The 26,142-nt window shown below is 35.1% G+C and overlaps 2 protein-coding genes across 2 annotated transcripts in view; both read left to right on the forward strand.

The window, feature by feature from the left end:
• LOC131836694 (homeobox even-skipped homolog protein 2-like) overlaps nucleotides 1-21,904 on the forward strand; it is a 42,384-nt gene extending 20,480 nt beyond the window's left edge. Inside the window, exon 2 of the mRNA XM_059182358.1 lies at nucleotides 21,749-21,904. Coding sequence (XP_059038341.1) covers nucleotides 21,749-21,751 — 3 coding nt within the window. The 3' untranslated portion in view covers nucleotides 21,752-21,904. The remainder of the gene's footprint in view (nucleotides 1-21,748) is intronic.
• The window catches only part of FUT8 (fucosyltransferase 8), a 295,282-nt gene that overhangs the window by 21,080 nt on the left and 248,060 nt on the right, over nucleotides 1-26,142 (forward strand). The window lies entirely within an intron of this gene.

Below are 26,142 nucleotides of genomic sequence, written 5' to 3' on the forward strand. Positions count from 1 at the left end.
CCCAGTTATGGGTGCAAGAATGGTTGTGTGAGATGAACAAATACTAGCTCTCTTCCAGGCTTTTTGGAACTATACCTAGCAGGGAAACAGATCATCCTTTCTAGTCTTGAGACTAAAGATGTGGAAAAACTGGGTTTAGGAGAATCTACTAATACCTAGAGAGAACCAGAAATAGAGATGGAAGGATACAGTCTAGTCTTTTCTTTCAAAAATGGACATTGTACCTCATCCAGGCTAATTTAAAATTTCTTTTCTAGTAACTTTTGATTGTTTGCAATTGAGACGTAACTTCAAGTCAGACTGGGTTGGGTACTTGAATTGGAGGGTCAAATAAAGGGACAGAAGTCTCTTTAAAGCCATACTCCTAAATATAAATATAAATATAAATATAAAATATAATTTAAAATTTCAAGGGTGATAAAAATTATGTTCTTTGATACTTTGAAGGAAGTTCAGTATTGGTTTTTTAAATTTTAACAAATATACAATACTAATGTAAGATGTTAATGGTAGGGGAAATTGGAAAGGTGGTATATGGGAACTCTGTACTATTTTTGAATTTTTCTTAAATGTAAAACTCCTAAAAGAGAAAGCCTATTTTAAGAAAAAATTAATTTTTAAAAATTATGGGTAATATAAATTGGTTGAGGACAGGGTCCTTTGACTTGTTAGTATTTGCATATTTAAGATCTAGCGTGGTGCCTAGCACAAAATAAGCAATAAATGTTGAGGAACATTGTTACACTTAGGTTATTTTTTAGGAGTTTCCAGAAAGATAAGAAAGTTGGAAAAGAAAGTATTAATTTTTCTCAATTTTTATTAAAAAGCTACAAAAATTCAGTTTAATACAAGTTGAATCTTTTCAACTACATTTCCTACCCAGTGCATTGCATAAACTTTTCTGATACTGCTCGTGAGGCCAATTTTAAATCCTCAGTATTGTAAATGATTTTGAAAAGACATCAAGCTTAGTTTAGTTGTTAGAACTATTTCATTCCATGAACAGGCTGAATGCTGAAACAGTCCTTTAATAAGTGGAATTAAATGTAATACAACAACAACAAAAAAAACAACAAAAACCTGAGTATATAGGTGTTGTTAGTACTGGGTTGGGCCCTTCATTTGACCCTCCAGTTCAAGTGCCCAATCCAGTATTAACACTGATATTAGGGAAATGCAGATTAAATCCACAAAGAGATAACCATTACATACCTATTAGAATAGCAAAACAAAACCAAACAAAAACATTCTGCCAGTACTAAACCAGCAGGGATGTGGAGCACCTGGAACTATTACACACTGCTGAATAGCAATGCAAAATTGTCCGGCCTCTTTAGATAAGTTTGTCAGTTTCTTGTAAAGTTAAACATAAACTTATTAGCGCATGACGCAGAAATCCTGTCCCTAGGTATTTTCCCAAGAGAAATGAAACTATGTTCTCTGAAAGACTGGTATATGAGTGTTTAAAGCAGCTCTATTCATAATTGTCAGAAAGTGGAAATGACCCAGATGTCAGTGTGTGAATGGATACACCATATAATGGAACAGCACTCAGTAATAAAAGGAACTGACTTGGATGAAACATAAAGGCATTACACTTAGTGAAAGCAACTTGTCTCATGATTCCATTTATATGACATTGTTAAAAATGCAAAACTATAGTGATGGAAAATAGTGCTGATTAGTGGGTTATGTTACTTATGACTACATAATAACATGACTATAGAGAAAGAGTATGAAGTTTTTTTGTGTAATAGAACTGTTATGTATCTGAGTGGTGGTGGTTTATATGTGTTAACATTCCTAGAACTGTATTCCCCTGAAAAAGTCAATTTTATTGTATGTTAATTTAAATAGTAAACGAGAAGACATACACACTGAATATATATCTGTTTTATAAAACTTTTGTAAATAAGTTTAAATAAATAAGCTTATGTGATTACTGTTTGTTTTCTCTATTAGATTTTTTTTAAACTTTGAAGAATTTGTTTAAAGTCACTGATATCAGAAAATCTTTAATGTTAAAAGAATTAGTACTATAATAATTCTTTACAAAGAATTTGGGTGGTCACTTTTTTGGATAGGCAAGAATTTGTTCATTGAAATAATACTGGTTAGTTGTCACTTTGCTGAACATTTAAGCTATATTTTGCTCATATTCATAGCTAAGTATTATTTTTCCTATTTTACACATGAGGAAACTGAAGTATAGGAGTATTAGATATTTTGGCCAAGATCACACAATAAGAATGTGATAAAGCTGGAATTTCAGCTGTTACTGTTTTTTTGGGTTTATGTATTTTCAACTAATTATCCAATTATACTTTACTTAATATCAAGGTAAAACCAACTGCAAGGCGTATATATACTAATTGGTGGATCAAAGCAGTCCTACAATAGTCTGCGTAGCAAAAATTAGCTAACTTGGCAGTATAGATTTCCTTTTGTAAATGAATATAGAGATAATAGTTGCAGGTATTAATAATTTAAAACATAATTTTTGCCAAATTGGCCATTAAGCATTATATTTATAGTTTTTGTGCTCTTCAAGTAGAAATAGACAAAAAGGAAAATAAAAATGTGTTTGCTACAGTACTCCAAATTAACTTATAATACAGTTTGTCTTTGACTTACAAATATTTTAAATTTAAGTGCTCTATAGAATAGAAGTTGCCTGGGGAGTGACTGATCTCTATGTAAAGGAAATCTGTCTCACATGATTCTTCAGATTTTCCAGCAGGCACTATTAATTAATTTTTTCTTTAACTTCTATTCTGTTGGTGAATCCCCGCCTCCCTGCAAAGCTGTCATGCTATCATGGCGTATGGTATATGAGTGTCACGGATATCTCTGGTCTCACTGTCAAACACGGAGGCAATTGAATTCCTGAGATCACAATTTAGAACTCAGAATATTAATACATTCACTCTCCTACCCACATAAACTTAAATTTATGCATGTATATTTTCCTGTATTTATGAACGGTAGCTACATATTGTTCTTAATTTACTATTTAAATATTGGCTGGCCTGGGAACAGAATGACCACTTTTTAACTTAATTTATTTTTTAAAGATTATTTATTTATTTGAGAGAACGAGTGAGCATGAGCCAGGAGGAGGGCAGCGGGAGAAGAAGCAGACTCCCCACTGCGCAGGGAGCTCAATGAGGGGCTCGATCCCAGAACCCTGAGATAATGACCTGAGCCCAAGGCAGACACTTAACCAACTGAGCCACCTACGTGCCCCTATTTTTTTTTTTAATAGATATTATTTATTTTAGAAAGAGTGAGGTGTGGGGGTGGAGAGGAGAGAGAATCTGAAGTAGACTCCATGCTTACAACTGCAAGATCATAACCTGAGCTGAAACCAAGAGTCAGATACTTAACTGGCTGAACCACCCAAGCGCCTCTAGAATGAACATTTTTAGCATTGCTTTCCTATACGAGGAAAGTGCATTTTAAATTCTGAGTAGGTTTTGGAATGGCATGTTCATTCATGGCAGCCTGCCTATTTTAAATACATGAGGACCTCATTGCTTGTCAGGTGCCAAACATGAAATATTTGGTACATTTATTAGCTTGTAATCATCAAGGATTATATATCTGAGTTTGGGATTAAACAGTATACTGCAGATAATTTACATTGTTGTGTAATTGAGACTGCTAGTACTATTGATACTTTGTTAATGAATGATAGAAGAGACTATAAATTTTAATCTGTGTAACTTGGTGGATGGAAGAAGCTATGTTTTTGGAGTCAGATTTGAGTTCAAATTCGAACCCTCCATTTACTAACTGAATTTGTTTCTTCAACTATGAAATGGAGATGGTAATTGCTGGGTGGTTATGAGATTTTAAATGATTTAGCAGTACCCTGTATGAAAGTGCTTATTTAGTCAAGGCGCTTGGTACACATTAAACATTCAATAACATACCATTAGATCTTTAATTCCTTGAAGTTAGTTCTTTAGTAACTTGACATGCATAAAAGTGAACATTTCAATGAGCTATGGCATAGAATTATATTTTAAAAGGTGTAATAGTAAGTAGGTGTGATTATTATATGTTGATACTTCTTTGACTATGTTAAATAGATGGTTTATTTTACTTTTTCACACCTTTGTAATACTCATAAAAAGCACTTATTAAGTACTTATCTATTCATGAAAGCTCAAGTAGCAAGTAAAAATGAATAAAATAATGCATTGTTTATTTTTCAAATTATTATTTTGTATAGTAATATTTGCTTTAGCAGGAAGTCTTATTTTATGGAGATACTGGCTCAATTTTTATTTCCCATTATGAAATAGTAAACCTTTGAAATGCATATGTACTTCTGAAATTCAGAGTAGATTATCAATGGCCAATACTGACCTTCAAAGCTGTTTCAATAAAAGTGATGTAGAAACCTTAGAATGTAAATTAATTTGGTAATTATTCTTAAATGAACCTGATGGTAGGAGTATAGAAATTGAACTAGTGTAATATGTTTGTAGTCCAGTTTCGTAGTGCAGTTTCAGGTTAATAACTAAGCACAATTAAACAAAAATAATGTTTCTGGCCTTCAATACTGAAAATGATTTGTGAGAAAGTTTTAGTTAACAAATACTTGATTTAAGAAATGCTGTTTGGCTAGGCCATGGTAAATATCAGATGCCTAGAGAAAATTTGTTGGTGAGTATCATATATTTAAAATGTCTGGTCAGCTTTGTAGGAGGTATAGTTAGGAAGTTATTTATTCTTCCTTGGGTTTTTCTCTCTCTTTATTTCCCTCCTTCTCACTCCTTTCTCCTCCCTTCTTCTCCTCACACCCTTTATTCCCCCCCCCCCCCCCCCGTTTCCCCTTCATCTCTTTTCCTCCCTTGTTCCTTTTCCCATTTCCTTTATTCCAGTAGTCTCTACTGAGATTTTTTTTAAGACTAAGAAACATTTCAGACACATTAAAAAGTACAGTAAATCATATAGCAGACATTATCTACCACTGAAATTAAGCAGATGTTAACTTTTTTGCAGTCTTTAGTTCAACTCATGTTTTTATAAAAGGGCAGGTAGAAGAGCAGGATTCTTGTTTTTTGCAGTATCTTCAGTACTTCGAATAATGCCTGGGTCTTAGTAGGTTTCCAATAAATATTTGTTAAAAAGACCAGCAAATATGTATTCAGGAAAGAACAACAAAAAATCAAACATCAAGGCAGTGGTGTTTGAAAGAGTCATCTACAGTGTCAGCGACAATGAGAGAGTTTCCGTAAAAACTGAAAGCAGTCCATTATCATTGATAAACTGGGTAGTCACTGAAAGCATTAGTTTTCACCTTAACTTTTATCATGAGAGAGGCAGTGTATATAGTAGTCATTTAAGGTCCAGGTTTTGGAGATAGAATGCCCAAGTTCAAATCCCGTTTTTCCATTTAGCTTTCTGTGTCACTGGGCAAGTCATGTTTCAGTTTCTTCTGTAAAGTAGAGATGAACTTAGAAGGTTGTGAAAAGTAAATGAATTAACTCATGTAAGAAAAATAGGATAATGCCTGGTATATAGTAAATGCTTAAAAAAAAAAAAAAGTGGCTTTTCGGTAGTTAATACCAAATAACCCAAACACTGTGTATGGCTCTTTTGTAGACTCTGTTTCAATTTGGCCAAAACAAAGTCCCTTCTTCTGCATAACTGCAATATCTCCTGGTATGAAATCTCTTCCAACCTCTATAACCAAGGATGTAAACAATCTCATTATTTGTCTTCTTTTATCTCAGTTCAGATAGTACTTTAAATTTTCTCTTGGTGTTTTCTTGGTAGGCAGTAAGTATAATACCAGTGAAAATTAAGCAGGGTGAATTTTTTTTACAGCCCAAATGTATTTTGATGGTATTTTATCTACAAAGTTTTTTACCTTGAGAATCTGATAAAGTTTGTTCGCTCTTCAGAGCTTTATGAACTTTGTTCACTCGTCATAGCTTTATGAGGATCTGAAAGGACGATCTTAATAGCTGCTAAGTAAATGGTTTTGAATTTTAGAATTCTTTCTATTCTCAGCCGTACTAATTAGTAATACTGTATGCATTGAATTTCACTATAATCAGGGAGAACTGACAATTTTATTTTCTTCTTTGAGCTTTTAAATGTATTCCATTCCATCCAAAATAATGGAGCGTTTTTCAGCATTAATGACACATTGGGAATAGAAAAATTCACAGCGAGAACATATAAGTTCTAAAATTTCCTTCTCTTATTTGAAAAAAGTAAGTTTGGTTATTTAATGAGGGAAAATAATATTTTAAGGTAAATAGAGGTGTTTAGTTAGTTGTATTCTAAGAACATTTGTTTTACCTATACTGAATTGAATGGACCTGTGTTGTAATAAAGACAGTCCATTTTTTCTTCTTATTGTGTAGCACTTAGAGGAAGCTTTCTGACAAATCAGTTGGTTTTGTAGTAGTGCTCTCAAACTTTTGTTCCTAAGACCCATTTTACATTCTTAAAATTTATTGAGGTTGGATTGCAAGAAACTTGATTTTTTAGATTATATTGATATTTACCACATTAGAAATTAAAACCAAGAAGTTTAACATAATTCATTTACAAGCAATAATAAACCCATTATGTTCATGTAAATAGCATTTTTTATAAATAATTTCCCAAACAAAAAATGTTAATGAGAAGAGTGGCATTGTTTTACATTAAATTTCCTTAATGTCTGGCTTAACAGAAGGTGTCTGGAATTTTACTTCTGCTTTTGCATTCAGGGCATCGTGATTCATTGTTTTGGTTGAAGTATATGAAGGAAATATGGCCTCACATACATATATATTTGGAAGAGGGGTAATTTTAGCTTTTTAAATGATTATGGATATCCTATTTGATACCGCATCAAAATTTGACACATGGCAGTTTTCTAAGTTGTGAAATCTTGAAACTATATCAGTTAAACCTTTTTACATTAAAACCCATGGCTATGTTGTATTCATTGATTGGCTCTTTAATCCACACATGGTTTTGTAACATTAAGCTTGGGTCATTTGGAAAATATTGGTTCACTGAGTTATGCGGATCTTCCAAATGTTGACATGACACATTTCATTATACAGTATAAAAAAATCACTTGTTAATAGCACCACCAATCTCATTAGAAAAGTAAGATGTTAAGCTCATGACAATGAATGCATGTTTTCTCAACTTGAAAGTTTGAATTTTATCTTTGGAAACTGTTACTTTAAAGATAGGCTTACTGAATGCCACAGGAGGACAGGGCTCTGGGTTGACTGTGAGGGTGTGCCTTACCTTGCCTGCATCACTGGTGCTCCAGACTAGCCAGTGGTGGCTGGGATGCTGATTCCCGAGGCTGCTCCAGAGCTCAGTAAGGGGGGCAGGTTGCACAGCAGGCCAGTGGCTAACTGTGAGCCTCCACGTACCTCAAGGACGCTCAGGAGGAATGGCCACAATGGGACGCCTGCTTGGAGCACATGCCCTATTGTGAGCAGGAAGGCCAAGTGTCTGGTACACTCAGAAGCTAGGTGGACTTCAGGTGTCCTGGTCTGCTTAGGCTGTCCTAACACAATTGTTGCAGCCAGCTGGGGCAGCACATGTTAATCGGGCTGCCTTCTGCACGTTGCCACCTGTGCACATTCTCCCAGAAGGCTGACAGCAACAGAGCCTTGCTCACACATGTGTACCAACAAGCCTGTGCACACCTCTGCCAGGTGCTCCTGGTCAAGCAGGACAGCTCCATCATCCACAGCTCTTATTGAGAACCACGATGAATGCTTGAGATGCCAGTAGACCTGGCTATCCTATTCTCAGAGGAGAGGCAGGCCTGGTTCCTGAAATGTGAGGCCTAGCGCAGAGAGACAAAGGAGGAGCCAGAGCTCTGTGACAGCTTTGACCTGGAGCAGTACAAAGGGTTCTGGATTGAAAAGTGACCATGCCAGGAAGCTGTCCTGGCAGGGTTTGCTGGGGCAGGGAGCACATGTCTTTAAATGATATGTTCATACACATACACACAAAAAGATAGCCTTTGTTTATTTTCAAGAAAATGTCTACCAAATGCCCAAGTCTGGAGAACCGGAGTTCTTTCAAGTAAAAACAGTATCCCATGGAAAGTGGCTCTTTCACTTGTAGCTTGAACAAACCTACAGGTGGTTTCCGACAGGACAATTCTTGTTTTTTCGTACACACAGAAATGCTTTATGCATACTTCCATTTCATTACATAGACTGTTAAAAAGATGCATTCTCAAAAGGATGAGAATTTAAAAAATAAAAAATTTTAAGTTAAACTCGCCCCCTTTACTGCCTCCCTCCCCCAACATTGTGTGTCTTTGAAGCATACAATGACTAATAATATGATTTGATGCCAGTGCCTTGATTCATTCTAAGGCACTGTGCATGCAAATGTTAACTGTAAAAGGGCAAATATCACCTCAGTGTTATTATGAAAATAGTTTTGGCCTTGTGGATCCCTGAAGGGATTTTTGGGTATTCCAGTGAACTTGCACATCATATTTTATATGCAATAGGCCAGTTTGTGGCTATATCTTTTAGTTATTGGGTAGGGTTATTATTTACTGATAATTTTTTTAAGACTGGATTTTCCTGTTCAACTTCTTGTTTTGAGATAAATTTCATAGCTTTAAGCTATTGTGTGTTTTTTTAAAAATTTATTTATTTATTTTTATTTGTTTGACAGGCAGAGATCATAAGGCAGAGCCTTAACTCACTGAGCCACCCAGGTGCCCCTCAATGAATCAATCTTTTAGAGACACAAATGTTTCCAAATTAAAGAAAATGAGAACTAAGAGAGACTCATTACCCAGAATTAGATCCTGGGCTAGAGGAAATGTTTCTTCTTTTGCTATATTATTTGATCAATTAGTGAAACTTAAATTCATAGACTAAATATTTAGTAAGTATAGATATGGTAAATGAATATGGTTTATGTCCTTAATTACTTCAGGAAACTACCCTAAAATTTCATAAAATACACATTGCGTTTTTCAGAAGATCATGTCTGCAACTTTCAAAGAGTTCAGGAAAAAATATGTATATAATAAAAAGAAAATTATTTAAAACACTGTAAAATATTAACATTTGGGGAACAAGATGAAAGATAGTATACCATTTATTTTTGCAGGTCTGAAATTATTTTAAAAATACAAGACTTTGGGGAACCTGGGTGGCTCAGTGGGTTAAGCCGCTGCCTTCGGCTCAGGTCATGATCTCAGGGTCCTGGGATCGAGTCCCGCATCGGGCTCTCTGCTCGGCGGGGAGCCTGCTTCCTCCTCTCTATCTCTGCCTGCCTCTCTGCCTACTTGTGATCTCTGTCTGTCAAATAAATAAAATCTTAAAAAAAAAATAAAAATACAAGACTTTAAAAAACTTTAAAGGTTGCTAAGGTAATAATTTTGAGATTGGAAAACAGATGCCAAGGAACTGACCCAGGATCAGCTAAAGGGTAGAAAAGATTCTGTGACTCTAAGGTCCAAAATTATATAGTACAGCAGGGTAGGGACAGGAAACGTGTCTGTCTATATTTTCCTTGTGTCTTACTCAATCCCAGTTCCAGCCAGTGCCTCCCACACCAGGCATACCCAACAAACGTGTTAAATGGATGAAAATATAAGTAACAACCAACAATGATAATCTGTATGAGAAAATGAACTGAGCTGTTTAGAAATAACTCCTAAAGATAAAAATTAAGTTTCCACACATATTTTAGCAGCAGAATCTTTTTCTCTACTAAAAACAGAACCTCGATGCAGGAAAACAAAGTGAAGTCACTCTAGTTTTAATGTGAATCTGATGAAGTTTTGGAACGCCTCAACTTCTCTTCACCCAGCATCAAGACTCCAACACCAACTTTTTAAGGTTCAGGAGCTCTGAGAAGGTAATTTAAAGATCAAAGAGCCTTATTTTGAAGCTCTAATATCAGCCTCCACCGATACAAACTTTTCCTTGCTTTTTAAAAACTGATCCAAAGAATCACTCAACTCCAAGACAAAATTATTTCCTTTTCACTGTTCTAAGTCTTAGGAACTGTTAAATAATCAATATTCAAAATTGGTTCTTAAGAAACTTCAACTACCTGGATTCCATTAAAACACACAATAGCAGGGCGCCTGGGTGGCTCCGTGGGTTAAAGCCTCTGCCTTCAGCTCAGGTCATGATCTCTGGGGTCCTGGGATCGAGCCCCATATTGGGCTCTCTGCTCAGCAGGGGGCCTGCTTCTCCCTTCCCCTCTGCCTGCCTCTCTGCCTACTTGCGATCTCCCTATCAAATAAATAAACAAAATCTTACCAAAAAAATGATTGATTGATTGATTGGAGAGAGAGTGTACCAGAAAGGTGAAGGCCAAAGGGAGGAGCAGATTTCCTGGTGAGCAGGGAGCCTGATGCAGGGCTTAATCCCAGGACTCAAGGATCATGACCTGAGCTGCAGGCAGATCTTAACCGACTGAGTCACCCAGGCACCCCTCTGTCTTCCTTTTATAACACTGAGTTTTTTGAAGAGTGTAGCCCAGTTATTTTGTAGAATGTCCCTCAATTTGTCTAATATTTTATCTTCATAGAATCAGGTTACGCATTTTTTGCAGGACTAATGCAATAGTGATGGTGTGTCCTTCTCAAGGTGTTCTGTTGGAGACACATGATGTTGATTTGTCCCATTACTAGTGATGTTAGCTTTAATCACTTGCCAGTTTTCTTCATTGTAACAGTTCACTATTTTTTTTCCTTTGCTATTAATAAGTACATTGTGAGGAAATACTTGAGACTGTGTAAATACTTTATTTCTCATCAGATTTTCCTTAACTACTTTGGCATCTCTTTGAGGAGTTTTGACTGAATCAGTATTATTAATATGGTGGTTGTCAGATGGTGATTTCTCCTTTAATTAGTTGACATTCTAACATGTACATATGGATAGGTTCTTATTTTACTTAGTGCTATCAAATGACTGTCATTTATTTTGATTCTCAGATTGTTGTAAATCTGGTCCCTTTAGGCCAGCTCCTGTGTTCTTAAGACATATTTCCATGATTCTTTGAGCATTTCCTTAGGTTCTGGCTCAAGATATTTTGGGTCTGTCTTGTGCTACTCTCTCAGCCACTGAAGTGAAATCATTTTTTCTAAGAAGTCTCAGTCCTCTTAGTGGAGAAGAGTATTTAGATAAAAGGTCTTGGTGGTAATTATTGTGCTCATTGTCACTGGGGTGTCATTGCTTCCAGGCCCTCTAGACAGAGTTAGGCAAATATACATTCTGATACATTCATATCCATTTATATTTCTAAGTATGTATATCTATAACTGAGCTCAAGTTGATAGCTCCATTTTCAATCTAGTACCACAGGAATCATTCCAGACTTAATTTTTCAAGTATTTGTAATTCCCTTTGCTGACAGTGAGACACCTGGCTCTGATTATTTATAATTCATTTGCTTATTCAGTTAATCTTAGTATGCATAAAAGATAGCCTCAAAACTGATAACCCATTCCAGTGGTAAAAACAGAATAATGTTAGTTTTGTTTTAAGCTTGAGTATAAACAAAATACCATACTCAGAAGTTACTACAGGGGATGGCTGGATGGGTTAAGCATCTGCCTTTGGCTCATCATACTCAGGGTCCTGGGATTGAGCCCCACATCAGGCTCCTTGCTCAGCAGAGAGCTTGCTTCTCTTTTTGCCTGCTGCTGCCCCCCCTGCTTGTTTTCTCTCTCTCAATCTCTCTCTCTCTCTCTCTGACAAATAAATAAAATCTTAAAAAAAAAAGGTTCAGTTAGTTCTTCCCAGTAGCCCTATTTTTCTTTTAGTGGTAATGTGTTAATTATTTGAAATGCTTTTAGGTCTGGTTCCTTCTGTTTATATACCACTTTATATACCACTTTAAGTGCTAGCCCCCTTCCATACTTGGTGATTTTATGTATTTTGGGGGGCTATGAAACACTTATATGGTTGAGAACTATAGGAGTTCATTAACAGGAGTCCGAACTATATGAAAAGTTATTCTCAAATGTCATTCCCCCATCTCTTCCACTCAAAAATATACCCTCAAAAATGACCTCCTAAAAGACATGCATGAGACAGGCGTACACTAATCTCTTGAACCTGTGAATGTTATCTTATATGAAAATGGGATCTTTGTAGATGTCATTAAATTGAGGGAAGGCTTTTGAGATGGAGACATTACCCTGGGTAGGTCCTACATACAGTCACATACATTCTTGTAAGAGGGAAGCAAAGAGAGATTTGACACAGAAGAGGAAAAGCCAGTATGATCATAGAGGTAGAGATTATAGTGATGTAGGTACAAGCCAAGGAATGTTGGCAGCCACCAGAGGCTGCAAGAGACAAGGAACAGATTCTTTCCTAGAGACTCCTAAAGGAGTGAGGCCCTATTGACAACTTAATTTCAGCTCAGTGAAACTGATTTTGGATTTCTGGCCTTCAGAACTGTTAAGAGTAAATTTGTTTTAAGCTTCCAGTTTTGTGATAGTTTGTTAAAGCAGTCACAGATACTGATATACACTCCTTGCCAGTAAACAATCTTACAATTTTCTTGTTTAAATCTTTATTTTAGTCTGATCCATGGATATTTTCTTAATTCCCTTTCACACTGAAAAGTTTACATACAATAAATAATATTCTTTGCCCTTTACTTTTCTCTCTTAATGTATCCTGGAAGTCACTGATCTTCATCTTTGTATAGTTGCATAGAACTTGATTATATGGATGTAAATACGTTATTCAACCAAGCTCCAATTTAGGATTTTTTTTGCATATAATGTTTTTCCATTAATTTGCAATTAAAAGCAATACTGCAATGAATAACTTTGTGCATATATGTTTGCATACTTTCGGAGATTTTTTAGGGTAAATTTCTAGAAGTGAAAGTTGCTAAGTCAGAAGGTAAATACCCTATAAGTTTTATTAGCTGTTGTAAATTTTTCTCCATTAGCATTGTACCAATTTACCTTATCACCAGCAATTTATGAGAGTACCTGTTTTCCTGTGGTTTTGGCAGCAGAATATTATATTTAAAATTTGGGGGGATAGGTAAAAAATGGCATGTCATCGTAATGAGTGAGGTTAAAAATTTTCTGTATGTTTAAAGGCAGTAATGTATTATTGTGAATTATCTATTGCCAATTTCTCTATCCAGTTTTTAAGAATTCTTTCTATACTAGGGATATTAGATTTTTATCTATAATGTATGTTATATATATTTTCTGTCAGTTTTTCACCTGTCTTTTGATTTTGCCTATAGCATCTTTTAAAAAATATATCTAATTTTTTTAGAGAACTTTTAAGTTTACAGGAAAATTTATTAGAAAGTACAGAGTTCTCATACCCACCACTCCCCAGTTCCCTCCATATTATTTACATCTTATGTTAGAGTGACAGATTTGTTATAATTTATGTACCAATATTATTGCATTATTACTAAATAAAGTCCGTAGTTTACATTAGAGCTCATTCTTTGTGTTGTATATTTTATGAAATTTGACAAATATGTGATATTTATCAACTTTTATTGTGTCATACAAAATAGCTTTTCTATATTAAGCATCTTCTCTGACCACAATGGTATGAAACTAGAAATCCATTACAAAAAGAAAACTGGAAAATTCATGTATGTGAAGATGACATAACATACTACTGAACAACCAGTCAAATAAAAAATTAACTTGAGGGGCGCCTGGGTGGCTCAGTGGGTTAAGCTGCTACCTTCGGCTCAGGTCATGATCTCAGGGTCCTGGGATCGAGTCCCGCATCAGACTCTCTGCTCATCAGGGAGCCTGCTTCCTCCTCTCTCTCTCTCTGCCTACTTGTGATCTCTCTCTGTCAAATAAATAAATAAAATCTTAAAAAAAATTAACTTGAAACAAATATAAATGGAAATATAACATGCCAAAACATAAGAGGTACAGTAAAAATAATTCTAAGAGGAAAGTTTATAGTAAGAAACACCTTCCTTAAGAAAAAAGAGCTCAAATAAATGACCTGACTCTATGCCTCAAAGAACTAGGGGGGGGGGGGGGAGAAAAACTAAACTCAAAGTTAGTAGGGAAAAGGAAATTCTAAAGATCAGAGTGGAAATAATTGAAATAGAGACTAAAAAGACAATAGAAAAATCAGTGAAACTAAGAACTGTTTTCTTTGAAAAGATAAAATAGACATACCCTTAGCTAACTCAGCAAGAAAAAAAGAGAGGATTCAAAATCAGAAATGAAAGAGGAGATATTATAACTGAGACCATGGAAATGCAAAAGATCGTAAGATTGTTATGAACAATTATATGCCAACAAATTGGACAATTTAGAGAAATGGATAAATTCCTAGAAATATACAACTTAACCAAGACTGAATCATGAAAATTGAAAATCTGAACAGACCAGTTATTAGTAAGGAGATTTAATCAGTAATCAAAAACCTCTCAATAAATAAAACTCTTGTCCTAGATGAATTTTCGGGTGAATTCTGCCTGATGTTTAAGAAAGAGTTAATAATCAATCTTTCTCAAACTCTTATTAAAAACCGTAAGAGGAGGAAATACTCCTAAACTCATATTGCAAGGCCAGCATTACCCTGATACCAAAGCCAGTCAGTGACACTACAAAGTAAAGAAAAATTAAACTAGTATTCCTGATAAACATGGATGTAAAAGTCTTTAACAAAATAGCAAATGAAATTCAGGATATATTATAAAGATCATAAATCATGATCAAGTGGATTTACCCCTGGGATGTGAAGATGATTCAGCATATACAAATCAATAAATGTGATACATCAAGTTAATAGAATGAAAGATAAAGATCATATCATCTCAATAGATGCATGAAAAGTATTTGAGGAAACACAACATCCTTTTTATCAGATAAAAACTGTCAACAAATTGAGTGTAGAAGAAGGAACTTACCTCAACCATAGAATGGGAGAAAATATTTCTAAGTCATATATTTGATAAAGGGTTTAATTTCCAAAATATATGAAGAACTTAAACTACTCAATAGCAAAAATTTTTTAATCCAGTTCTAAAATAGTCAAAGGAACCTAATAGACATTTTTCCATAGAAGACATACAAATGGCTTAGTTACATGAAAAGATGCTTGACATTACTAATCACTAGGGAAATACAAATCAAAACCACAATGAGATATAACCTTCACCTGTTAGAATGGCTGTCACCAAAAAGACAAGAGATAGTAAGTGTTGGCAAGGTTGTGGAGAAAAGGGAACTGTTGTGAACTGTTGGTGGGAATGTAAGTTAGTATACCCACCATGGAAAACAGTATGGAGGTTCCTCAAAAAGTTAAAAATGGGACTACCATATGATCCAGCAGTCCTGCTTCTGGGTATATATACAGGAAAGTGAAAATTAGATCTTGAAGAGATACTTGCACTCCCATGTTCTTTGCAGCATTATTCACAATAGCCAAGACATCTGTTAGTGGATGAATGGAGAGAGGGGATGTGGTACATAATATATATGCAATGGAGTGTTCAGCTCTGAGAAAGAAGGATTTCCTCTCATTTGTGACAAGATGGGTGGATGTTGAGGGCATTATATGCTAAGTGAAATGAGTCAGGGAAAGACAACTGTATTTCATACAGTATAGGTACTTGAATTGCATATGTGGAATCTGATGAAGCTGAACTCCTAGACACTATAGAATGGTGATTAGTGGGGGTTAGGGAGTGGCAAAAGTGAGATGTTGGTTGAAGGATATACACTTGCAGTTATAAGATGAGGAAGTTCTGGGAAAGTTAAGTTTTATTGATCTAACTTTAGGTTCACTGACTCTTATGTCATTTCCAATATGTTCTCTTTATTGTAGATACTCTTTTATTGTTCTAGAATTTCTATTTGGTTATTTTTCTGTGGTTTCTATTTCTTTATGAGCATATTTTCCTTTATTCATTGAGCATAATTACAATAGCTCTTTTAAGATCTTTATAACAACATCTGATTTTATAAGGTTGATGTTTATGTATGTTTTTGTTTGTTTGTTGTTGTTTGGTCTTATTTTCTTGACCTTTGTATGCCAAATAAATTTGGATTATGGTCTTTTATGTTATGAATGCTATGAAATTCCATTATATTCCTCTATAAAAGGGCTGATGCCTTTGTGTTAGCCAGCAATTAATTTGGTTATACTCATACTACTAACTCTGTATCTTAGGAGGCAGTTGAGTTGTCAGTGTGGGTTTCTTTTTTTTCCGCCCAGTCATTAAGTGTTTTGTGTCCTGGATATATACAGTTCATTGGTCAGTTGGTCTGCCAAAGATTTGGGCAGAGTTACATGTAGGATGTATGACTTACCTCTCTGACTCTCTTCTTTCTGTGATTTCTCCCCACTTTCCAGTGTTGGCAGCTGCTTTGAAAACTTCCTCTGGTATTCTGGAAGAGATAAAAATGGTAATTAAAAACTGTGGGTATCTGTGGGAATTAGGAAACTAACTGCTGCCATTCTTTTGTTCCAAGAATATACTGCCCTCCAGAGTCTGCCTGCTTCTGTTCAATGTTCCTGTGCCTTCAGATAGTTATTGTTGTTTGTACTTTTTCAAGTTTTATAATTGTTACCTGCAGGAGGATTTGGTCTGGACAAACATATTCTATTATATAGGACATGGAATTTCCCTCTTCCACTTGTTTTTAATCAAGAGTCTCATTGATTTTTATGTATTTATAGTTATTTATGGCTTTTGATTTGATGCTCAAATTTGACCAGTTGGAGCCCCTTCAAGTTTAGGTGTGTGTGTGTGTGTGTGTGTATGTGTGTGTTCTGTGTGTCTTTTTGCTGGGCCTTTATTGGGCTTTGAACTCTTTACATCAGGCATAAAATGATGTCCCAGGCTCTTTATTTATTCTGCTTTGCATATGAGAACAAGATTTAGATACCATGACCTGGGTGCTAGGTTCATTTTTCAGAGGCATCATTGCTTCTAAGATTTCTTATTGGACGAAACTAAGAAATATATAGATAAAAAAAAAAAAAGATCCATGTATCAATTCGAATTTAACAAAGAGTCTATTTTGTCTTAATTTTTTTCATTTTATGAATATTTTTTTTCCCCACCATGCTAATATCTTTGTTCCTAGTAACAGATTTATCTATTTGATTTATTCTATACCATACAAAAAAGTTGTTCACAAATAACACTAGAATTACTGTTATCAAAAATCATAAAACTGAACTTCAAGCTTTCTTTAGTAGTTCTTTTTCTGTTTAGAATATATTCTACCAAGATATGCTATTGCCAGAGTGCTGTCTTTGAGAGTCATTTTAAATCATTTTTGTGTGTAGTTATTTTACTAACACAGTATAAGTTTAAGATGATTTGTTTTGGGGATTTTGTTTCTCCTTTTGATTTAATTTTATTCTTGAATATGTAAAACATTCATTTAATGCAAAAATCAAGACTATTTAATTATATGTCCTTAGATAATTATTGTTTTTACCTACATCTCCTGCCTCCTAGCCCCTTTCCCTTCCTTGCCTTTTACAAGTAACTGTAACTATTTTTATTAATTTTGGTATTTTCAGTATTTTGGTTTTTAAAAAAATAAGACTATATTTACTTTTTTTCCTTAAAAGCTGGCATACCTCATATTTGTTCTGTACTCTGCTTTTATTCACACAACAATATATCCTAGAAAGCAATGTATACATAGAAATCCTCTTCATACCGTTTTACAGATACGAAGGCAAATATGAGCCACATGTGGCTACTAGAAAACTTAAATTGCACATTAAAAAATTAAAATATAGTTTTAATTAATTATGATTAACTTAACTATTTATCCAGATGTTACCATAAATTTAAAATACTATCATTTCAGACTCAAAATGAGTATTATCATTGGCATGTAATCAATAAAAAAATTATAAATGAGGTATTTTGTTTTCTTCTTTGTACCACGTCTTCAAAATCTTGGGTGCATTGCATACTTACAGCACCTCTGAGTTTGGACTGGCCACAATTCAAGTGTACAGTAGTGGTTAGTAGCTACATATTTTCTCACAGTTTGTTTTTTGCCATTACTTATAGTTTTGTGGGGGGGGATTAGCCATTCATATTTTAAAAAATAGGTTTTGTTGAATATATCAGTTAAAAATTTTATCTTCTGCTTTTAGATTTTGAATCACTGCTAGATTGACTTCTTATTCCTGGGTTATACTTGAAATCATTTATGTTTTCTTACAGGACTTTCATGGTTTTAATCTTTATATTTTGGTCTCTAATCCATTTGGAAACATCTTTTTTTCTGTATTATACAATTTTGTTTTTTTCCATTTCATTCAAAAGTTGTGTAAGATAACACTTTTTTAAACTGCATGAGTAAGCTTTTTGTTATTTTTCATTTGTAGTCTTAATGCACTGTGATCAAAAAACACAAGTTGTGGTATTTTTAGTATTGTGAACTTAAATTTTCTGTATGACCTTACATATGATCAGTTTTTGTGAACAGTCCATTTCCCCATGAAAAGAGATTGTTTTCTCTATCAAAATACAAAATTCAATGTAGTAAGTTCAATATGTTACAATAATTTACCGTACTGATTATTTGGCTTTGGTCTTCTATAGTTTCAGCTACTATGTTTCTATTAATTTTTTTCCTACAGCTATTCTAGATTTTTGTTTTCTAAAACTTGTAATAGGGTTATTTGGTGCAAAAGTATACATAATTGATTTATCTTCCTTATTGTTAATTTGTCCTTTAGCATAGAAAAAACCCTACTTTGTCATGCTAGGTGTTTTTTGGGCCTGAATTCTGCCTTGTCAGTTATTAAGATCATAACCTCTGTTTTCTTTTTTATGTATTTGCCCATTATTCCTTTCTTTGCTCATATCTTTTTCCTTTTAATGTTTCTTAATGACTTTGTTTTTAGGTATTCATTGTATAATATACTATTGGGTTTTTACTTCATGAGCCAATCTAAAAAATTTTTTTCTTTTGATAGAGGAGTTAAACTCTTTGTATTTATTTTTGACACCGATATGCTAGATTTTTAGCTCTGGCAATTATTTATTATATTTACGGTGTGTTCTGTTTACTGTGTGGCTTTCATTGTGTTATGTTTTCATTGCTCTTTTTAAGAGTTTGCTTTGAAAATTTTTTTTGATGTTTAATATATTTATTTGAATAAAGTATGGGGTTTTATTAGTAAAGTATATTAACATTTTTTTCATTAATTGTGACAAGTGTTCCATAGTAATGCAAAATATTAAACATAGGGGAATCTGCCACGTACAAAAACTCTTTGTATGTTGCAACTGGTCTGTAAATAGAACTATACTAAAATTTAAGACAATTTTTTTTAAAAGATTTTATTTATTTATTTGGCAGACAGAGATTACAAGTAGGCAGAGAGGCAGGCAGAGAGAGAGAGGGAAGCAGGCTCCCTGCTGAGCAGAAAGCCCCATGTGGGACTCGATCCCAGGACCCTGAGAACTTGACCTGAGCTGAAGGCAGCGGCTTAACCCACTGAGCCACCCAGGCACCCGACAATTTTTTTTTTTTTTTAATGTAGTAGGACTGAAGGTGTCTAGTACTGGTTTTGGAAAGTAAATTTTATGTGAGTTTATTACTGAACTTGGTTCAGTTTCCATAAATTAGGGAGCTGTAATCACTCTGTTTGATGGTAAAGAGAGGAAAACATCTCTGTTTTTTAATAATGAAGAAAAATCAGTTTTTATACTGGAAAGAAATTTTTTAAGCAAGAGATTAAAGAAAACAGTTTCTTCCAGAACTGGTTACTCAAATACTGTCTTGTCGAGATGAATTATTTAGAATGTTGTTAGGGAAGAGGGCGTGTTTAGTAGTAAGGCATAAAGGTGAATTGGATATAAGCGGAAGAATTTTGATGTCTCCTAGAAGGTGTAGTTTTAGGCTTTTACTCCCAGAATTTTAGAGCTGCAAGAGACTTCAACAATTTTTTTCAGTTCTTTCATTTGTAGAAGAATGATTAGAAGTCTAAGCAAGTGATATGTTACATCCAAAATCATGTAGTAAATTGATGTTCAGAGCTGGGGCTAGATTCAAAGACTCTTCTTCATCTCTATTTTAAGAATCTTTGCTCAGTGTCAGAATGTGTTCTTGAAAGTCACGATAAGCTTGAAAGTCATGGCATCCTGAGCTCCTCATATCCTACTTAATGTGCAGCTAAGGCAATGTTACATATTTATACTAGCATTTTAAAAAAAGGCATGAGTGATTTTTTATTCAGCATTACAGAGATAATGTTAGGTCATAAGCCTCTGTCTGCCTTGTTGATTTTTTTTTCCCTCTGTATCTTATCCATTAAGGGAAGGGCCAGGTAGAAGATTGTGGCGAATAGGCCAGTCACTATGAACTGTAGCCTGGGAGCTAGAACTGGAGGTGGTGCTGGAAACCATAAAAATGCCAGATGATATGGGGGCTGGGATGCTGTTGGGATGATGACTCCTGCCATGATTAAGTGGACCAGTAGAAAAGGGAACAGAGTAAAGGAGAGTGTGGAGCCACCATCAAACTCATGCTAATCATGAGGGCCAGTTCTGTTTTCATTCCACAGAGCCCTCTACTACTTTGCCAGCTAAGATTTAGGGTAACGATAGATAATGAAATAAAATTCATTTGATATCTGCAAAACATTTTTATTTGCAAAGTACTGTCACAAATATTACTCTTTTTGCACCTTGCAATATCCTTGTGAGATGGGTAAAAGATATATTGATGAACAGAAAATATTAAATGCTAATGAGTGTCAAGATGACAGTGTGTTAGAAACCATTAAAGGATATAAAAATGAATACACATAGTCTTGGCTCATGTGATGTGTACAATCTTGTGAGATGGGGTGGGGAAAACAGCCAAAGATGTAGTGTAAGGCAAGTTGAAAAATATTTAGAAATTCAAACTGCCATGGGAATTTAAAAGGAATGGTGGTAATAATACCACCATTTTTGTATTTTGCCTTCTGATTTCAGACTAGTTAATAATAACTATAAAAGTATCTCTTTATATATATATATTTTTTTTGCCTTCTGATTTCAGACTAGTTAATAATAACTATAAAAGTATCTCTCTCTCTCTATATATATATATATATACATATATATATAGTATGTTACTGTCCTGTTAAATAAGGCGTAACATTTCATAAGTCTATTTTGGGACTATAGTCAATGACCACACAGTAGTGGTCCAACTCTCTAAATAATAATACTAGACAAACAGGACACCCTCTCACATGTGGACATATCTGCATGGAAAAGTACTCAAGGTTTAGGTGTGGACTTTTGTCCTTTATTTTCCTTTCTAGTGTATTAAGCAATGACATGCACTTTAACTTGCCCAAAACAATGCTTGTATTCTAGTGGCAACATACTACTTCTGATACATAGTAAAGTGAGTACCCGAACTACCAAGCAAGGCAGGAGGTGTAAGTAGATTTTTGTTAGGAAGGGAAGTTGTCAACTTAAATAGCAGCAAATGAAGAGTGAGTAAGGAAGCTTCTGTTGTCATAGACATACAAGACCTCCATCATATACAGGATACAGGAGGCATTTCACTTTGTGATACCCAGCCCAGAAATGTCAAATGTTTTTCCATTTAATCTCATAATTCTGGATTTCTACCAAAAAGGAATACATTAAGATCATGGACAGTTGCTTACTGAAGGGAAACCCTTAAAAAAAGTAAGGGAGGGAAAATAGAAATTAAGTTACGTAGAATAGTCTTTAAATGATAATTAACTACATTTTCATATCTTCACAGTAATACAAAACCCAATTACTTGCAGAACTGGTTCAGCTTACTTAAATGTCAGATATGTTTTTAGTCCTCTTCGTAAGTGTTTAGAAGTTACTAGTGTTTATACAAAATGAAGCTATTAATACTTTTCTACAGCACTAACTACACACCAGGAAGGCCAAGGCAAACACAAATCAAGGAATGGGGTTTTCCCAAAGCTACAGTGTGAAAAGACTATAAACATGTGATTCCATACACATGAATGGGTTTCTTTGCTGTAGGAAATTCAAATGGAATAAGAAATGGAGATGTGTAAAAAGGTTTCTTGAGGGGGAGAAGGATGACATCTTCATGCACTTAGTTTTCTGCTCCTTCTGTGGCATCATATTCTTCTCCTGCACTGTCTGATGTCCATAATGTTAGGTTGTCTCTGAACAACTGCAGGATGAGGGTGCTGCTGTCTTTGGATGAGGCTTCATTCACTATATCAGGTTCTGAAGTGGCCTCATCAAAAGCCATTTTAGCTAGTGTGTAGGCAAGCTTGGATTACTAAGGATCTTACAGTGAAACACAGGAAAGTTAAGAGCCAGCCTCAGGCAGATTGGGTGTGTGGGTTTCATCTCTTGCTTACATCAAAAGCCTCTTGCTAAGCAACTTGGGAATTACCTACCATTTGTTTTTGATCTTCACCACCTGGAGCTTCAGCAACATACCATAGGTAATCTTTCCTCATTTTTAGGTAGAAAACCTTACTCTCTAGATTAATTGCATTGGCTGTTAAATATGCATCCAACAAATAGCTTTTTGCTATTTTTGATTACTGGATCCTGTTTATTCTTTGCGCTTAGCTGCTATTTGCCTATTTCATTTTCATGGTTATTATTCTTTTCTGCTACATGTTATGGATTTATCATATGCTTTAGAATAACTTACTAATGTATGAGTGATGGTAATTGAATATATCTAATTTTTTGAAAATGTCAGCATTCACTGCTGTCACAAAATTAATCTAATTGATAGATAGTGCTTCCACCCAAGATGGACCAACAGGGATTAGTATACTTCCACTTTTATCCATCTGGGTAAAAGATATGAAACAACAGTTTCTAAGACATTTGCCATCAGGCGGCAAAAGACTTTGATCCCTGAGTGATAGAAAATAAATTGAGACTTAAGAATGTGCTAGCCTGGAGAGAGTTTCTAGGCATGGAGCAGGTCAACAGAACCCAAGAGGAACCAAGAGATCTTCCTGAGTTGAAGGGAAGGAGCTGGAAGGCTATGGGGAATTAAGGTAGCTAGAGTTCACAGGGCAGAATATCAGGGAAGAGAGAGCTGCAAGAGAATTTTTAAGAATTTAGTTGAGTACTAATCATTGAGGTTCCTTTCAAGAATTCAGTTGAGTACTCATCAGTGCATGCCTGTGAGGGAACTACTTGAGGCTAGGAAGAACCACTCAAAAGGAATTGAAGGAACAATACAATACTCATAGCTCACATACAATACCAGGAATAGAGCCCTGAATCCATCAGAGTAGAAAATCTTATTCACTGAGTGTCAGATAGAGCATCTCCAACATTCTAGTTGTCATTTTTAGATGTTCGAGGTTGAGTCTTTTTATCTGTCTTTACTGAAAATGTAGTCAACCTTTTTTCTAGCTTCTAGAACTTATGGGATTTATAACAACTTTTAATGTCCTGGTTTCCTAATCTTATCAACTGTGTCGTATCTAGGCTGATTTTGATTGATATTTTTACTCATGGCTGCATTTTCCTTTTCGTACTTTTTTAAAAAAAATTTTTTTAAACCTGCTTGGAAATCAGTTGATGCTTGTCAGGCATGTAAAAGAAGACATTGTAAATTTTACCTTGTTGGGTGCAGATATATTTGTATTCCTCTGTGTGTTCTCGAAACTTTTTCTGGAATGTATTGAGTTTACTTGGAAAGTAGTCCTTTCAGGTATTACTTTTAATCTTTGTTAAATGGGACCATTTAATCTAATTGCCCCACTGCTGAGGCAGAATCTTTGTGAGTGCTTTACTGGATGCCCTGTGAATAATGAGGTTTTTCCATTTGGCTAGTCATCTGGTTACAGATGTTAAATTGAAGACCTGTTTGTTTTTAAGTTCTTTTGGGATCATTAGATAGTAGTCTTTATTCTAGGACTGTTTTTTAGCCATGCTGTGGTCTCTACTAACGGCCTGGAGTATACGAGTCTTTATTTACTCTGGTTGGATAGAAGCTCCAATGTCTCCAACCCCGTTTGAACCTTGCATTGTTTTTGTTTGTTTGTTTGTTTTAGCTCCTCAGCAGTTGTTTTTTGCCTGGCCTTGTGGAATTTCACTCTAAGTGTATGTAGATCAGTATTAAGTTAGTCTCAAGTGGACCCCTACCTAGATGTCTAGAGCTTTTTTCTGCATAACCCCTCCTTTCTGGTACATTATTCCGGTAATTCCTGTTACCTGTATCTTACTGAATTTATATCTTTGTCTCTTCAAGTTAAGTAGATTGCTGTGCTGTGCTTTTAATCTCTCTGCCTGCAGGGGTGTTTAGGACATACATGTCTTTTGGCAGAAAGTCAAGATGTTTGCAGGGCTTATCTAGCTTATTTCCTTCTCTCAGGGAATGCAGATCTACACTTATTATTGTCCAATGTCCATAAACTGTTACGTCATATATTTTGTCTAGTTTTGTAGTTGTTTACTGTCTGGGGGTAAATCTGGTTACCAGTTACTCCATAATCATAATAGCTAGAAGCATAAATCCTAAACTGGGTTATTGTGGGAATTTGATAAAGACTTTTGGGTGAAGTTACAGGAAGGAGCGTTGGCTGATTTTTATAGTTGATAGCCATTTAGGAATTGTTTATGGACCCCTGCAGTAGTTGACTTAGCAGTGGTTTGTCTTTTTCAACCAGATCTGGCAGATGAGATAATGTAAATAGAAAAGCACTATACAAATGTGCTTATTATTTTTAGATTAGAGTAATTTATTGAATGTTCTTATTAATAAGTGTTCTGCCTCCGAGTAGATTTTTTTTTTTAAATTGAAAGTAAAAATAGTTGTTTTTTATGCTGGAGAAGTTGGAGCTTTATGCTGGAGAAGTTGGAGTTGGTGATGATGCCTTCAGTGTTATTTCTAATTACCAAAAATTGGTTTCAGTACACTTTGATGTTATTGGATAAAGAATGCTTCTCACATGTAGTAAAAATGTCAGTCCAAGACTACAGTAATGTAGTTGGCAGAGAGACATATTTCTGAAGATTGTATTGTGTCACTATATTATTCTTGGGTTTTTGTACTTAGGGACTTGCACATACATATTCAGTGAACATTTGATGTGTGAATCTTTATTAAGACCATTCACTTGTCAATCATATGATTAACTTTCTATATGTCAAACATGGTAGTAGATATTAGGGAGGCAAAAGAAATAAGAGGTAGGGTCCCTTATTAGAAGATTACATGTAATGGCACATGTATAAGGCAACAACACATTCTAGCAAAGATTAATGGAATACATAGTGATTATGTCAGCTCTCAGGGAGAAATGGAGGGGCTGGATTTTGAGAAAATTGGTGGATTTGCATTGATTCACCAAGAGGATAAGGGAGAAAAAGTCCCTGCTCTAAGAAGAAGGAATGGTGTGTTGCAGGGTGACAGCTGAGAATGACAAAATTGTTCTGTGAATAACAAGCAGATTAAATTGGCTTGAATGGAATTCTCTGTAGAAGAGAGTCAGAAATTAGGTTGTAGAGCTGATTGTGATATGAGGGATGTAGAAGATTTTGAGCATTAGTCTGCGAAGAGAGAAAGCTGATTGCCCCATATGTTAAAAAGTAGACAAAATTAAAGAATTTTGTGTTCACAAAGTAAGTTTTATAGGTGTTGACTTATTTTAAGATAAACTATGAAGCAAATGAAGACAATGAGTGTTGCTGTGTTTGATTACAATAAGGTAGAAACCCATTCTTTATTGGGATTTGAAAAACACTGCTTACAGAAGTGAATAAATATATAAAAGTTTTACATTGGGGTGCCTGGGTGGCTCAGTTGGTTAAGAATCTCCCTTCGGAGGACACCTGGGTCGCTCAGTTTGTTAAGCGGCTGCCCATGATCCCAGTGTCCTGGGATCGAGTCCAACATGGGGCTCCCTGCATGGCGGGGAGCCTGCTTCTCTCTCTGCCTCTGCCTGCCACTCTGCTTGCCTGTGTGCTCTCTCTCTGACAATTAAATAAAAATAAAATCTTTCAAAAAAAAAAAAATCTGCCGGGGCGCCTGGGTGGCTCAGTGGATTAAGCTGCTGCCTTCGGCTCAGGTCATGATCTCAGTGTCCTGGGATCGAGCTCCACATCGGGCTCTTTGCTCAGCGGGGAGCCTGCTTCTCTCTCTCTCTCTCTCTGACTCTCTGCCTACTTGTG

The sequence above is a fragment of the Mustela lutreola genome, chromosome 7 (genome assembly GCF_030435805.1).
Source record: "Mustela lutreola isolate mMusLut2 chromosome 7, mMusLut2.pri, whole genome shotgun sequence".
NCBI lineage: Eukaryota > Metazoa > Chordata > Mammalia > Carnivora > Mustelidae > Mustela > Mustela lutreola.